This window comes from Kwoniella shandongensis, chromosome 12, assembly GCF_008629635.2.
Source record: "Kwoniella shandongensis chromosome 12, complete sequence".
Taxonomy (NCBI): domain Eukaryota; kingdom Fungi; phylum Basidiomycota; class Tremellomycetes; order Tremellales; family Cryptococcaceae; genus Kwoniella; species Kwoniella shandongensis.
Window position 1 is genome coordinate 773293 of NC_089298.1, and position 16559 is coordinate 789851.

General features: G+C 49.2%; 6 protein-coding genes across 6 annotated transcripts; 4 read left to right on the forward strand and 2 right to left on the reverse strand.

Annotated features, from left to right (window-relative positions):
- Positions 1-2976: 2976 nt before the first annotated feature.
- CI109_106569 (uncharacterized protein) lies at positions 2977-4615 on the forward strand (the record flags this gene model as incomplete). Its single annotated transcript, XM_032003922.2, has 2 exons — positions 2977-3523; positions 3579-4615. 2 exons carry the CDS (start codon positions 2977-2979, stop codon positions 4613-4615), a joined length of 1584 nt encoding a protein of 527 aa, XP_031861920.2.
- Positions 4616-5019: 404 nt separating this feature from the next.
- On the reverse strand, positions 5020-6907 carry CI109_106570 (uncharacterized protein; the record flags this gene model as incomplete). Its single annotated transcript, XM_032003923.1, has 4 exons — positions 5020-5258; positions 5382-6020; positions 6092-6599; positions 6683-6907. The coding sequence occupies 4 exons, from the start codon at positions 6905-6907 to the stop codon at positions 5020-5022; spliced, it is 1611 nt and encodes a 536-aa protein (XP_031861921.1).
- Positions 6908-7459: 552 nt separating this feature from the next.
- On the forward strand, positions 7460-8771 carry CI109_106571 (uncharacterized protein; the record flags this gene model as incomplete). Its single annotated transcript, XM_032003924.1, has 6 exons — positions 7460-7491; positions 7607-7871; positions 8011-8172; positions 8261-8367; positions 8511-8605; positions 8695-8771. 6 exons carry the CDS (start codon positions 7460-7462, stop codon positions 8769-8771), a joined length of 738 nt encoding a protein of 245 aa, XP_031861922.1.
- Positions 8772-9211: 440 nt separating this feature from the next.
- On the forward strand, positions 9212-10365 carry CI109_106572 (uncharacterized protein; the record flags this gene model as incomplete). The annotated part of the gene is made up of 3 exons (XM_032003925.1): positions 9212-9458; positions 9714-9844; positions 9976-10365. 3 exons carry the CDS (start codon positions 9212-9214, stop codon positions 10363-10365), a joined length of 768 nt encoding a protein of 255 aa, XP_031861923.1.
- Positions 10366-10588: 223 nt separating this feature from the next.
- CI109_106573 (uncharacterized protein) lies at positions 10589-12297 on the reverse strand (the record flags this gene model as incomplete). The annotated part of the gene is made up of 7 exons (XM_032003926.1): positions 10589-10666; positions 10731-11145; positions 11271-11336; positions 11444-11786; positions 11923-11972; positions 12023-12047; positions 12123-12297. 7 exons carry the CDS (start codon positions 12295-12297, stop codon positions 10589-10591), a joined length of 1152 nt encoding a protein of 383 aa, XP_031861924.1.
- A 308-nt stretch (positions 12298-12605) lies between these two features.
- On the forward strand, positions 12606-15518 carry CI109_106574 (uncharacterized protein; the record flags this gene model as incomplete). Its single annotated transcript, XM_032003927.1, has 8 exons — positions 12606-12695; positions 12843-13151; positions 13296-13428; positions 13508-13779; positions 13835-14018; positions 14072-14974; positions 15034-15361; positions 15434-15518. The coding sequence occupies 8 exons, from the start codon at positions 12606-12608 to the stop codon at positions 15516-15518; spliced, it is 2304 nt and encodes a 767-aa protein (XP_031861925.1).
- Positions 15519-16559: the final 1041 nt, after the last annotated feature.

The following is a 16559-nucleotide window of genomic DNA, read 5'->3' on the forward strand; positions in this document are numbered from 1 at the left end:
TAAAGATGTGTCGGGAGGTGAAGGAAAGTTTTGACACTGTTGTGTTGATCACAATGGAGTCAGCGACGTCTTCTTTGGGATGCAGAGGGGTGTAACAAACAAGTACGAACCGATTATTGTAACAAGCAGACCGAGGTGTAGGACGATACAAGTAGGCGCGATGGGATGAATTGGAATCTGTCAGCCTATGTGCTCTTCGTTGTCAAGTATATGGTTGATGGTGATCGAGCCATGTAAGATGTCGATGAAGAGGGAAATGATGGATGGCGACAAATGAAGTGAGTGAAAAGCGACGAGGGATGCGAAGGAAGGAGTGTATGGTGTGAATCAAAGGGTAGCAAGGGAGGAGAGTGAAAGGGAGAAAGGGAGAAAGGAGGGAGGGCAGAGAAGGAGAGACGAGGGGGGGGGAATGAGGCGGTGAACGCAACGTGTATAATAATGGGTATTACGTGTCACAACTACCAAAAACCGCTCGGCCCCCTTTTTTCCCTTTCCCCCCTTTTTCCCTTTGACTTACACCGGCGATCGATTTCCTTACGTATTACGTATGAAACAGAAAACGGAGGGAAATGACACGCATCACCGGTACTACGCACCTATTAATAGAGTAATACTTTTTGGATATAAACGAGCGTGAGTCGTTGCTTGCAGAGGTAACAGAACAGCAGTCGATGGATGTGGTGAGAAACAACAATGACAAAGGTAATGCTGAGTTATGCTATGCTATGCCTATATACTGCGCCGAGACGAAGAGTTAGAACGTAGTGCGAAGCAATAATGAAATGTTTAATGTCGGTCAATTACAACAATTTGATGGGTCTGATATAAGAGTGATGAGAGAGAGAGAGTGCTTGCGGATGGGGGATAAACTCGAATGGTCTTTGCTTTAAGTATACTACACTAGTCGGGCATAGGCGAGCATGCATTGACTCAGTCTATATATAAAATGTGAACGCATGGAGATAGACGAAACGAGACGAGATGATCCAAACATCATGTCTCTTTTTTCCCTATCGTTTCTCCGATCAGTAGCATCAGCGATATGATCAGAACGCCAGCCAATGCGGGTTTCTTTGTTTCTGTCTCATCTCCTCTCGTCTAGCTTGTCGCTGACCCTTCCAAACCCAAAGCCAACCCCTCGATGCTGTATATCATGGCAGGTTTGGTCTTGTATCATCCAACGTACTATGCCAAGTTGGCCAAGGGTGATTGATCGAGAAATGGAGGGTCCTCTACGCGGCCGCTGATCCGCAATTTGCCGAGCAGCTTTCCAGTGCGGCAATTGCTCATCGAGGTACGCGTTTAGCGTGTTTGTTTTTGGTCCTCTGGATTTCGTTTTGTCCGAGCCCGAGGAGAGAGAGAAGACCGATGAGTTTGTGAGTTGTGCTTTGTTTTGCTTGAGAACATTTGTCCAATTGTGGTAGATCTACTTACAGTTCATAGGGTCAACTGTGCGGAGTATGACTTTTTCTCTCGGATACAAAATGGTGTCATCGTGTACTGTGTACTGACTGTACTACTTAGTCGTACTGCACCGCATACTGTACGAGAGCATCTATTGATTCCCTTGACCTCCACTCCGACCTAGACCTGGACCCGCGTTTCGAAATTCACAAGCCATTGACGTAAACGACACTGCAGGGTAGGCGGATCACTTACGGCCGCTAAAGGTTATTGGAATCGTCGTTCTTCATGTTCTAGGGTGGAAAATGTACCCTGGGTGATGGCGTTGGGTTTCGGACTAAGGACACGGCACGATCCGTAGTTTCGCCCTACTACGGATGGCGATACATACCGCACTACTCTAAATTACTATGCGGAGGTACCGTACCGACTTGGCATGGTGTCTGTAACGAGATATCGATGTATCATCCAAGAGGCACTATGTTAGTTCGTGACTATTTGAGATCGCATCCAAAGCTATGTCAAACGAGGTCTTCGTATTCCTTGGCGAGACATCAACTACCAAGCGGGGTTCGTCATCTACGCGAATAGACAGGGCGGCGTGTAAAACGCGGTGTATAGCGCGAACTCTCAGACCTAGCAATATACATTTCGCTAGAAATAGATGGTGATCCCGACACTGAGATTATCCGTCGCACAGACGTTTCGAAAGCATCTGGATCACATTTGAGCATTGAACACTCCATGAGGAGGGCCTTTAGAAAGCTTGCTGTCGAGGGTATAGACCCGCCGTTCCGCAAGAAGCGGAAAGAAGGTTCCGTCGCTAAGCGATGCGAAGGGTGACCCGTGTGGACGGTTCGTTTCATGTTGGCAAGGATGTATAGCGAGTGCCTCCACACACCTTGCTAATGGTGGACATGTACACCATGTTTGAGAGGAACGATCCAGTCCGGAAGCCCAAGTGCACGATCAGACTCATAGCCTGGAGACCACAAACAGACGAGAAAGGAGTGGTGTGACGCTGACGATCAAGTTCCCACGTACGGGATATGTGGAGTGCTCAATACGCTTCGTATGCGCTTCAATATCCAGGTGTCCTTCCCTCTAAGTTCCCACATATACAATGTACAGCTGTTTTTCAACCTAGCGGTGTCATTGTGTCCCCGAGCTATGCGATGCGAAACGAATAGATCACGGGACGCACCGGTGCGAATGTCATGTTCTGTCCAAGTTCTTGGCCTGAGGTCCAGCACTACACTTTTGACCGGATTGGATACTGTGATACCACTCGACACCACCTTCCTCGCTGACCACCTTCATGGTCGGCTGTTGCGACTAACAACCCTTGTGAATCGTCTTGAACAAACGCCTCGCCTCGCAGACGCGAGCACTTAGCATAACTCATTACGTAACTGGATCAGAACATTACCTTTTGCCCGACCGAAATCAATCGCGTCACACTCGATCTCATGTTCACTTTCTCTTCCATCCTTGTCGAATTATTAGTCCCTTCCATCTTTCTTTCCCGTTAGTAGCCTGGTGCTGTGTCAATCAAAGAAGAGAGAGCAAGAGATGGCTGGACCATCCCCTCCTCTTCGCAAGACGATGTCACCTTCAGGACTATCTCCTCCTGTCCGTCCACGATCAGCCGATATTCATCTTTCCAACGTCAACTACTTCATGACGATTCGGAATCCTAATCTCCCTCCACCGATACGTACGAACGATCTTCCTCACTTATCGTCGTCGCAGCAATCGGAGACGCCTTCTTCGCCTGATAAACCGTTAGCTGAATTGAGGAAGGGGCGGCTCGTCGCGAAGGGTGGCGAAGATGAGGAAAATGTTGGAAGAGGAGAGGCGTCATTCGATGTAGAAGGCGCGGAAGAGGAAGGAGGAGATGTCGGTGGTGATGGCCATGAGAACGATGAAGAGGACGAAGACGAGTTTGCAGGCTTAGAGACTATGGGCGCTTCTCAGTGGGTGAGAGAAGTGGAGATTCCTCGAAAAGCCAGATCGTCAGATAAAGCACCTTCATCAAGCGTCCACGATATTGACGAGGTGAATGAGAAGTATCTCAGTCATGGAGAGACACATCGTGAGCCGGAATATAACAGCCATGGTATGTCTTTATCGCGACCACATAGCATCACATGTTGACGTGCTTTGTCTTTTAGCTGGCCCATCGTCACCTGCACTTCGTACACCCGCTTTCTCCCATACTCATACCCATTCCGACTTGCCTTCGTGTCCATATCCCGAAACACCACATACGCCATGCAATACAACCCCTTCAAGATGGACATCTTCCCCTCTACCATCCGGATCAAAAGGCAAATCTCGATCCCGAGGGGACAACGCGATGCTATATGACCCTGCTACCAGGTCGGATGATGAAGAGCATGAAAAGGAGAACGATGAGAACCTCCCTCCGAGAAAGGCGTCGTTGTCTTCTGGACCTGTGAAGGTGGTCAAGAGTAAAGGCAAAGGGAGAAAGATCATCCTTGATTCGGATGACGAAGAAGCGCTCAATGAAAAAAGCAATAGAAAGGGGAAGGCGAAGGAGGAAAGGACCATCGAACTGGATGTGCAGACGATGCCAATTGACCTGGCGAATGACGACGATGATGATGACATGGAAGCACACGTTCACCAAAACGGAGATAAGCCAGGTGATGATGACGATGGAGGCGATGATGATTTCGGTATGGATTTTCCGTTCGATCAAGTTGACCTGGATTCGGATTTCAATTTCGATCATCTCACAAGGTCTGATCAGAACCAACCGGTACGAACACGGCGAAGCAAGAGTCCAACGAAAAGATCAGCGGCTCCCCTTCAGGTGATCAACGATTCCTTCTCAAATGGGTTCGATTTCGTCGCTCTCGCCACCTCTACTGTTGCTGAAGGGACGAATACGAAAGACGATCCATTCCCCGTTATCATGATAAGTGATATGGAACCGAAATGGCAAGAATTCTATCTGAATCATTTCCGACGTGCGGGAGGAGCAGCAGCAGCAGGAGGGGAGAAGAAACGTACAGTTGTCGAAGCGTTGAACGCGGACGATGATGAAGAAGAAGATGCGAGAGGGAGAATGAGGACGATGCCGCAGAAGGCCGCAGCGGGGAACAGGGGGAAGAAGTTTGTGAGTAGGGGTGGGGGAGCGTGGAGAGGTGCTTGGAGAGGGAGAGGGAGAACAAAGAAGAAGTGATCGGTGGGGTCGGACTACCGCCATGTGGAAACAAGGGACTCAGAGTAAGCGTTATAAGGTCGAATAGTGCATCGAAGATTAGGTTGTATAGTATGAGAAGACCAAGATAATCAGCAGCGGTCCATATTTGCGTAGTCACTGTCATCCCCGTTTCAAAGTAGCGTCATGCAGCGCAAACTACCATCCACCAGCTTGTTTGAGTAAGAGCTCAATCGCTCGCAGTTGGAAATATGCAATATGCGAATTCATAACGATCGTAACTATTGATAATGCTAATAAGACTGACCAGATAATTCTACTTCCTAACCCGGGACTTAGACAGACTAAGGTTATCTCAGCCCTAATGTATCGAACCCGGCGCCGACCTCACGCCCTCGTCCCACTACCCTTGCTCAAGCTTAATCTCATTTCCTGCCTTTCCTGCCCTTTCCCCCTTTATCCCCTCCATCCTTCTTCTCATCCAAGAGTCCTGCCAAGTCCAGAGCATCCCTCGCAGCTTGATTGATATGTTTGAATCTATCTGGACCTAGGAGAGTACCGCCATACCATCTTGAGACGATGACGAGGACGTTCTCCAATTCCAAGATTTCAAGGAGGTGTTTGAGTCGTGCACCAGCTTGAGTTTCTCCGTCGTCATCGTAATCTGCGCGATAGCGAATAGGTGTCAGCATCTACGACCACCACCACCATTTTGTGCGTTCCATTCAATGGTAGAAGGAAATGAGTATGGTTGATAGTGTGAATGGAACAGGCAACGACCACTTACCAGTGTTGTATATTTTTCCCGCTGCACCTCCTACATCCTTCGCGATTCTATAGGCAAAAATCGCCGGATGATGCGCTTTCGCAATCTTCCTATCGCTCAACAACTCATGTACCACCAACGGTACCTCTCTCTCATCCGTAACTCTGACTGCGTGTCCTACAAAACTCGACTTCCGATCAACGATCGCTTCTGACGAATAGATCTTGAGTCCTAATTGACCTTTATCTTGTTCTGATCCGACTCTGTAGACCGGTAAAGAGGACGGTTGACCGGTGTATGAGAAAGTTGAACGGATTTCGGGTCGTTTAGGGATATAAGAGGTGTAATCTACTTCTTCTTGATCCTCCATACTAGGTGATTTTGACATCGATGATGAGGAAGGTGTGACACTGTCGTAGGGAGTCTGATCAAACGTTGACATCCCTCTTGAGATATGAGGAGGTCCTTCCATTCCAACAGTTTGTCGTTCCTTCTTCTCAGCCTCTCGAGCCTTTTCGCCCTCAGCGCCAGAAGCCAGATGGGAGATGTACCATTCTCGAGCGAGACCTTGCACATGTGTCAAACCGTCAAATACACAAACGTCCCCTTCGTTGAATGGTACACCGTTCGAAGAGATGTACGTCCGTGTTATAGCGCCGACTAAGGGATGGTCATTCTCTGTATCAGCTTTGTGTACCCAACCGAGAGAGGGATATCGCTCGAAAGCTTACATAGTCCACTGTCGATTGCGAAGCTTCCGAGATATCTCCCCAGTAGCTGTAATTGAGGCGGACTGGAATTCGGATATGTCGGTGGTAGACTGACGAGTATCCTCATCATCGGTGGTTTATCCGGTACGACCTCCTTATCAACTCCTTCCAATTCTTCCCCTTCTTCCCATACTGGTAGAGTGACCTCGTACCGTATTCTCTCTCCTGGTGTGTAGCCAATTGACGAGTCCCATACAGCGTCTGTCCATTGTTGACTATCATGTTCTCGTCGAGCCAAGGCCGCTGAAAGGGGGATACTTTCCGATTGATCAGAAGTATCTCGAGACGTACCGCCTGACGAAGCTATGAGAGATGGTGGACGAGATGCGAATGACAGTCTAACGGCGGAGGGAGAGTAGATTGAAACGAGAGCTTCTAGTTCGTAGCCTATTAATGTGAGATGGGGTTCTGTGTCGGAATGTTCGGGTGACAGGAGATGTTCGATAAACTGATCAGGGGTAGGTATAGACTGATACTCTTAGCGAATATGCCCCGGTATTGCAATGACAAGTGACACAGAAGCGAGAGGAACGGTCTGGTGTGAGAACGCACCTTGAGTAAACACCCTTCTGGATCTTTCATCTCTTCTGGCGCACTCCGTTTTTCTTGATCTTCCCAATCTGGTCCAGTAGCTTGTAGTGCTGCACTAGCACTTTCAGCAGCTTTCATTCTTGCTCTGAGCGACGGACTATCGGCAAAGTTGAGATTGTCCAGGTCGTCGATTATGGTACTGGGACCAGAGTGGGGAGGACGCGATGTCGACGCGATGGCTGTCATGGTGGGTGGGCGGGGTTGCAACTGATGATAGTAGTGCAAATGATTACAAAGACAGGAGAGAGAAGATCAAAAGGAAGACACGATTGTGAGAATTAAGAAGTTGACGAAATAACGACGTAAGTGAGACTGGACCGAAATGAATCTCGAGATTATCTCGTTATCGACGACAGGGTAAACGAAACACGAGCTTCGATCGGTGTCATAGGCGTGTCGAGGACTGGGCAGTGTGTTTTCGCCAAAGTGCTTTGAAAGGTCCACACGAGTCGGAGATGATGGCTGGGGTTGAGGTACACACTAACTTTGTGTGATAAGACGAGATTAGGGCGTGTTGTGTGTGCCTTTGGTGATCGTTGGAGAGAGCGATCAAACGGATCTTTTTGAGCGGTGTGATGTTGTGAGCCACGTGGGAAAGACCCTGAATGCATATCACGTCTCCATTGCACTCTTGGGACGATGAGAGTTAAGTTGTCAACAGCGTTCGTTGAACATGATGATAACATTGACTTGCAAAACACAGAACGGATAGCTGCACACAAGAGTCACATCCCGACGATGTCTCGAGATCCATACATTGACGTCAAGAGGTCAGTCCTTGTACATACTAACTCATGGTCATTCTTCCTCCCTATTATCTGATAATAGCTATGCGAAATATCAACGCAGACCTAGACTGACATGTGCTACTCTTACGTCCCGTAGAGAAGTCGAACAATCACTTTCGACTCTCCAATCTCTCCTCTCCTCCCACTCACGACTCCAGTCCTCCTCCACTTCCTCCTCATCGCCCGAGCTGCTCGAAGCAGAAGATGAGCTGCGTAATACGCTCTCGAATCTGGAAGGGGATTTGGAAGATCTAGAAGAGAGCGTAACGGTGGTGGAAGGTATGGGAGATAAGTGGGGAATAGGTGCTGGGGAGGTGAGACGGAGAAGAGAGTTTGTAGAGGGAGTGAAGAGGGATGTAGATGTGAGTGTCTAGCGGACGAACCTCCCGTCAACGTCGGGTCGATCATGGGCGAGCAGAGCGGTCGTAATAGAAAAGCAGAGGGGGAGGGAGAGCTGCCACAAGATAGACAGTCCGGAGCAGGAGCTGATCTAACTCTCAGGGCCTCCGGGGAATGGTATACAATAAAGGGAAGAAGAAAGGCAAGGGAAAAGGAAAAGAAGCGATAAGATCAGATGGGAGATATAGAGATGATCCTGGCGATCTCGAAAGAGGGAGGGAGGATCCGGACGAAGTGAGACGTTGGGAAGCGGAAGAACAGCAGGTGAGTGGGATGTGGGCACATCCGCGTCTCGCACAGTCAGCCAAGTGCATAGGTAAGGAGCTGATGCAGATCGTGGTCGCGGTTGTAGATGCTGGTGCAACGGCAGGATGATACCCTCGGTGTCATATCTGGTACACTGCATAATCTGGCAAGTCAAGCGGGACTGATAGGACAAGAAGTTCACGTACAGGGCGAGTGAGTGCATTCGGATCTGCTATCTCAAACCTCCATCTACAAAGGTCACTATTGTACTCCACACTTCGAGGTCAAGGCACTTGTTATGTCGCTTCTTCGTGATGACACTCGTGCTGATCGTAAGTATGTATGTACTACTTCAGGATGCTGGACGACCTCTCCACACGAGTCGACAACACAGATAACAGACTGAGAAAAGTACAACGGACAATGACAGATTTCATACGGCGGAACGAGGGTGAGCTTTGGTCTCTAGATCTAATCGTTGTCATCGTCACAGCTTGCTCTTTATTACCTGTGCTGACTTCTGATCCCTATTTGTCTTAGAAACAAAATCCGGATGGTGTATTGCCATTCTCATAGTCATCCTGATAATCTTGCTCATGCTCGTTATCATCACATAACACAACGCGCCGTTGATGAGATAGAGAGGTATTGTCGAGCAAGGAGACTGTAGCCCGAGCGACCGGTCCATTTCGCGATGTGGTCAATAAAGTCCTCACGGCGAAATGTCCTGCAGCGTACTGTATCCCGGTGTTTTATAGAATAGACCGTCGTTGTATAGCATACCATGCATGTACATATATAGCAACGACAGTCATAAGACGTTTTTGTTGACAGACGGACACCGACGCGACCTCCGAAACCAGCTGAAACGCTGAAACCGTCTTCATTGAAATCACTGCCTATTGAATCGTCGTCGCTTTCGTTTTTGTTGCATTATTCAACGGATTGCATACAACATCGACTCTCGATCAATTCGACTCGCAATCCGATCATCACAATTGAACAACGGTAACTGCCCTTCTCCTAATCGGTATTGATCTATCACCTGGAACGAACCATGTCCACCCCACTCCCCTTCCACCTCTCTACGTTTCTTCGTCCACTCTCCCCACCTCTCGCACAACAACGTCTAAAGTCCAATCTCTTCATCCTATTCCTTCGATCGATCCTCCCGTTCTTCTCTCCTTACAGAGCGCTCAGAGCGGGCTTGACAAGTGTGCTGAATGCGGTTCAAGGGCTGTGGACTGGGAGAAGCTTGAGTAGAGGAGAGATGAGTTGGGGTGAGGGATCGGTATGGTTGTTAGGTGAGTCGTTCGACTTGTGATATGCCGGATGAGTCTGAATTTTGGAATGGTCTGTGTATGTGAGACTCGTCGTGGCGGACTATCGAATTGAGTGTCGAGGAGGAATGTTTGACGAGTTCCTGGAGGACAGAGTTTACCTCTATGATGCTCGCTTCTCCGCTTGTCTTCATCATCATTCAACTCATCGTAGAGGAGTGAAGCCGGATGATGATGGATCCGATCGCTGACCGCTGCTCCACCCTCCACCACCCACAGAATCCCTCATCACCCTCCTGCTCTGCTGGAACATCCTCGAAGCGATCGTTGCGATCCAATATCCATCAACATATACACCGCCCGTTGTGCAAGGTATGAAGTTGACACCGTCAAAAGTGTCTTCCCCATTAGTGAGTTCGAGCTTGCCCATGTGATAGTACTAGTCATGTATAGCGAGTTGTCCCGGATCATGATAGACGCTGTTTGACCTGTCACTCTGTTCCAAGCTGTGTGAGCATAAGCTGACTCAGTCAATACGTAGACCCGATCATACTCCCCATCTCCTTCCACACCTACCGCCTCATCAAAACAACTCACCAACTCCACATCTTCCCCTCTCGCACGATCAATCTATCGTCCTTCTCCCTCTTCCTCATCGCTTCAACAACAGCCACAACAACAACCAACCACACCTTCCCGTCATCCTCTTGCGAATAGCACCACCTCTCCTTCCACAGCCAAGATCTTGAACCTTCCTATTGGATCGTCATCACCCTCCAAGACGGGGCTTTTCTTCGATCAACAACAAGGAGAAACGACCACTTCGGGTAGTAGGACAGGTACGGATGGTGATTTCGTCCTCGTCGATAGGGAGGAGAAGGAGTATGTGGATAACTTGTGGAAGGGTGTGAGAGGGAAAGGTGGTAGGTAGAGCAATATGCAGCGTACAATGGGTAAAAATTGGTCACGAGACGGGCGAGGCGACCGCTAGTAAAAGCGGCATATGGAATGCTTCTAAAAGTGTCGTTGCAGAGAGTACAACAAGCTAATATACACGGGCGATCTCTGAAGATTTTCCTCGCTGAGTCTGTCCACTGGTCATCTACGTTCTGACGAGATCGCATCTTTCCGCATTCGCTTTCACTCATACCGGCTCAGTCATCCCGCCAGAGCTTGACTACCTTCTCAACCTCCAACGAACCGCTCGCTATCGTCTTCCCATCAGGATGTACCTATTCCCAGCCATATCTCCCATCAGCTTCCTTGTCGACACGCTGTAGGGGCGGCAAAACTTACAGCAATGGCGACTAACGGACTCTGATGTCCTTCCAATACTTGCAAGACTCGTTTGGTTTGAAGATCCCAGATGATGAGTTTACCATTCTCAGATCCTGTCACTACCCACGCTTCGGGCTTCGTCCTTCGTCTCGTTGACCCATTCGGCACATGGCCATGTCCATTTGGAATACCCTCCACATCCACATCCGCATCCACATCCATCGCGTCTCCTTCTCGTTTTATTGAGTGGGTGGGCTCCTCCGCATAATGAGGGAAAACGATAGCTGGACATGGATATCGTTCACTTATGAAAATACCGGGAGCACGTAATGTTTTGAGCACTTTCGAAGTGTGGATGTTGTAGACTCGTAATGTGGAAGAGAGGGTCGAGGAGAGGAGGAAAGATGACGAAGGGGTGAGAGTAGCGAATGAGCTGTAGAGGTTGGAAATATAATTCTGTCAGCTGAAGCACGAGCAGTGCCAATCTAGGAGGGTGCGAGAGATATCGAGATCGTGATAACGATCTACAGGAGTTGTGTTAAGTGGAAGGGCACTTACACCGGAGAGTTCGTATCGTTATCTAACGTTTTCAGACATTGTCCATTATTGGCGTCCCATAGACGTCTGCGCGTACAGTCAGCCACTATTCCAAGTGAAAGCATTCCTCGTTCTCAGTGGCATATGAGGTACGGTACCCAGTCGTTGTAAAGGTCGAGACCAGACAGACTCACATCAACCCATCCGCACTTGCCGTCAAGACCATCCCACCCTCTGCATCCCATCCAACACACCAAATCGCATCCGCATGCGCTGGCAGAACCCTCAAAGCCTTACCTCTCCTCACATCCCATATTATGGCTGACTCATCAAATGATCCCGTTACGAGGAGATTCGATTTAGGCGAGAAAGCAATTGATAAGATAGGGGCAGTGTGAGAAGAGAGGATACGGAGTGGAGGTGGGGGTGTCGATGAAGCAGAGTTGGGTGGGTGGAGGAGATGGATGGTAGATGTGCAATCGTCAGATGCGGTGGCTATGTAGAGAGAGTCGGGGGAGATGGATATGTCGTTGATGCCTAAGGAAGATGAAGGTTGAGTCAGTGACCGCTGGAAAGGTAGGAGAGATAAACAGTCATAATGTTGACCGCCATGTCATACCCAATGCGGCTGCTTGGACAGACCTCATGAGGGAATAGTGGGGAATATACATACCCGTCTTGTGACATCGCAGCGATCGTATATGTTCTCCGGTCTTGGGCTCCCTGTCCTCAAGGTCAGCTTTTTGAACGTTATGCTTGGTGCACTAGCTCACCAGAAATGTAACCATCCGTCCGCGCCTATGAGTCAAAACATCAGCAAGACCGTTCAGCCGACTCGCATGCAAAAGCTACAATTGGTAGAATCCTACTCACCAGCGCTGACCAGTACCTTCCCATCAGGGGAGAATCTTAGTGCCGTCACTCCTCTCGAATGGGCAGAGAGCGTTTGAGCGAGTTTATATTTTGGTAATCCAGTTGATGGACCTGCTTCTGACGAAGGCTCGGTTTCGTTGGGCATCGTCTCGGGCGGTGGAGCAGGGATGGCCATCTCGGCCTGTACTTTGAATGAGCTGTTGGACCGCTTAGGATCGCTCGAAAGTGTTGTGGAGGAAAGTCAAGGTCTTACGTAGAGATCAATAATGTTGGCTCGAATCCCGTCGCGTGCGGCATCGGAGTTCAGTTTCATCTCCGCTGTATCGTCCTCGCCACGTGAGCTGTTCTGCGCGTCGGTGCTGGGTAACTGGGAACGAGGACAATCAACCTCCACGACGACCATGCTGCATTCGCGACTTGATGTTTCTTGACGTCTTTCATAGCCTATCAACGACAGCACAAACTAGTCATCATTGAAAAGCCATGTCTCTCGCTCCGAGAAAGAGACGAACGGGCACTGAGCAGGCACCTGCCTTGCCTGTAAGGACGTACAGTGGTGCCGAGGATGAAAAGGTGCGTTGGCTCGTTGGGACTGTCAGGTGAAATATGAACGTCGGACTGTGCTGACGATATCTCTTCTTACCATCTGGACATCATTGATCATTATCTCAATCCGACACGCTCACACACTCGGCACTTTACACATGTGTATGCCAACAGCGACACTCTCCCCGACCGGCACTCTCACCCCCGAGTCTTCGCACTGAACAAATCACCTCATGGTCAATTGCAACAGCCCTAACCATCCTCGCCTTCATCGTCCGATTCTATCGTATCGGTCATCCAGACCAAGTGGTGTTTGACGAAGTGCATTTCGGATCTTTCGCATCGCACTATATTAGACGAGAATACTATTTCGATGTTCATCCTCCTTTGGCGAAGATGTTGAATGGTCTAGCGGCTTGGGTGGTGGGATTTAATGGTGATTTCGGGTTCGAGCAGATTGGCGACAATTACACAGAACATGCGGTGAGTTTGGTGTCCATTATTATGAGGATCCGGTGGCAATGCGTCCAATCGTGTCTTGCCCACCACGGCCGGTGTGAAGTTGCAGTTGCAAGGGGGAGGACGAAGAGTACGCTCCAATCCGACCAATACTGACATGATGCACAGGTCCCTTACGTTGGCATGAGGAGCTTCTGCGCTATCATGGGATCCATCACTGTACCCATCGTGTATGGCATCATGCGAGAATCAGGCTATCCTGTCGGCATAGCACTTCTTTCAGCAGCTCTTATCCTCTTCGGTATGTTCAGACTTCGACTGGGGTCGATGTGTCCTTGCATCCCATACTCCTGCGTAGCTGACCGTGCCCTATATCTCAGACAACGGCCACATCACCCAGACCCGACTAATTCTCCTCGACGCCGCATTGGTTCTATTCATGTCGCTCGCCCTCCTCGCCTATGTCAAATTCCACCAATATAGATATCAGGAATTCACTCGATGGTGGTGGTTCTGGATGCTTTCCACTGGATTCTGGCTGGCTTGCACTCTGGGCTGTAAGATGGTGGGGTTGCTCACTTTCCTGAGTGTCGGGGCGGCGGTGTTGTGGGATCTGTGGGGTATCTTAGATATCAAGAAGGGACACCCCATCGTGAGTTTCATTTGCTACACCTGACAGTCGCATACCTGACAAAGGGTTATTACAGTCCTATTTCTACCGACACTTCGTGTATCGAGCGATTGGGTTGATCATTGTCCCTTTCATGATTTACCTGTCTTTCTTCTGGATCCACTTCAAGATCCTCAAGTTCTCAGGACCGGGTGACACGTTCATGAGTCCTCAGTTCCAGGAGACTTTGCAAGGAAATGAACTTTTGTTGAATGCCCAAGGTAAGCTAGCGAATCTGATCTTGTAAGTAAGTTAGCTGATCTCGTCTTGGCAGAAATCCGATACTACGATACTCTTACGCTACGACACAAGGACACCAAGCAATTCCTTCATTCTCACGCGGACCACTACCCTCTACGATATGACGACGGTCGAATCAGCAGTCAAGGTCAACAAGTCACATGTTACCCTCACAATGACACCAACAACCACTGGCAGGTCCTCCCTACCAAGGAAATCCCCGAGACAGGTCGAGGTCGGGTCGTGCGACACAACGACGTCATTCAGCTTTTGCACGTCAATACGCAAACGTTGCTGCTCACCCACGATGTGGCTTCCCCACTCATGCCTACGAACCAAGAATTTACCACGATCTCACCTGAGGACGAAGAGCGGAAGAATGATACCATGTTTAAAGTGGTGATTACCGACGCTCACGAAGGGGAGCCTTGGAAGTCCCTCTCAGGTCACTTCAAGCTCATTCACATACCTACGAAAGTTGTTCTCTGGACTCATCCTTCGCCGCTTCCGGAATGGGCATACGGGCAACAAGAGGTCAACGGAAACAAGAACCAACAAGATCGAACGACAAGCTGGTATATAGACGATATCATCGCAGATGGTACCGGTAATGATTTCAAGAACCGAACAGCCCACGTTGAACCCAAGCAAACGAAGAAATTAGCGTTCATCAAGAAGTTTGTCGAACTTCAGATCCTCATGTTGCAGCATAATGCGGGATTGACCTCCAGTCACCCTTATGCTTCGACCCCGATCGAGTGGCCGTTCTGCTTGAGCGGTATTAGTTTCTGGACCGACAACTCTACCAATCAGCAGATTTACATGATTGGAAATTTGATCGGATGGTGGATCTGTGCCGTCGCATTGTCAGTCTTCGTGGGAATCATTGCCGCGGACATGCTGGCTAGACGACGTGGCTTGGATCCTATTGAGGATGGTGAGTGGTGTTTCCTTGCCAAGCAGAACATTTCTGACGTGAAAGTGCCATTTCTGCAGGTATTCGAAACCGATTGTACCGCAACACTGGTTTCTTCCTCGGTACCTGGGCATTCCATTACTTCCCCTTCTATCTCATGAACCGACAACGTTTCCTCCATCACTATCTCCCTGCGCATCTCGCTTCTGCTCTCGTAGCAGGATCAGTGATCAACTTCATCCTCGTCGAAGCTGTCAACTATCCTGTCAGCGTAGCAGGCGTGAGGACGAGATTACGACCTGCAGTCAGGGCGAAGTTGAGCACTCCAGCTTGGGGTGTGATCATCGGATTGTTAGCGGTCATCATTGGAGTTTACATCTTCCTCTCCCCGTTGACATACGGAACTACGTGAGTGACATTCACGCTAGATTGATGGAATGTTTGGCTGTGTCAGAAGCTGATGAGGATTGATGATTACAGGTTGACCGGGGAACAGGTCAATAGGAGGAAGTTGTTGTCGAGCTGGACATTACATTTCGAAGCTAAGAAGACGTTCAAGGAGTAGAGTGTCGAGTAGCCCTCTACGTGAGATCACCTCGTGTGGTTTGTGGAGGCAGAGTAAGGATGGAAGGGCGGAGGACTTCAGGGATGAGCGCATTAGATAGATATGCTAGTAATCCCTTCATGAATCTCGTCACAGATCACACGTTGCAAGTCGGTGTGTCTCAATGGCTCGGGGTACAATTCTACTGTCAGTGATGGAGAATGGTAGGTCAATACCGCTCCATAAACACGAGATCCACTCCTCAACATCACAGACTGCTCCGAAGCTTGGCTCATCTTGACTACGCGTCGTTGATCTGTCAGTAGGTTTAGCCCTCGCATCCATGTCTAGTATCATCCAGTGCATCTCCTAGTGGTGTCCCTCGCCGTGGGCGTCTCCGTGTCCATGTCCGTCCCAAGGATGTCTGAGGCCCTGTGTGAAGTGAGAGAAGGTCAGCATGCGCTCTCATTGATGACGTCGAGATAGACAAGATATGGGAGATTGTGAGATTGTGGCGCTGGGCGATTCGCGAAGGGAGGAAGACCAGGTGAAGAGTTTGATATGACCATGGAACGATGAGAGGGATACGAACGATAAGAGCTGCACCATCTTGTCTACAATTCAATTATCATCAGCTTAGTCCAACAGTCCGAAGAATCAAGCTGATCTCGAACGTTAATTTTGTGTGATTGATGACAACTCACCTAGCACGGTAGAAGATGAAGAACCACATTCCGGCGCCGAGACCTTTAGCAAGTCCTCGATGGAGGAAGGATGGTGGGTGTGGGTGGAATCCTGCGATAGCGGGAAACGTCATGTCAGCAACGGTCTTCCGTCATATGTCCTCGTTTCTCATGATTGAAAAGCATGGCGTTGCGTTGTATTTTGGATCATGCGGACACTCACCTGCGCCGGCCATATTGAGATCGTATGGTGTTGTGCAGATGAAGAGCTGGATGAACTGTTGAGATGGGATGAATGGATATACGAAAACAGCGAATGATGGTTGGTCCGAAGGGAGCAATAGTGATAGTAAGAAGGGAGAGATACATTTGATCCCGT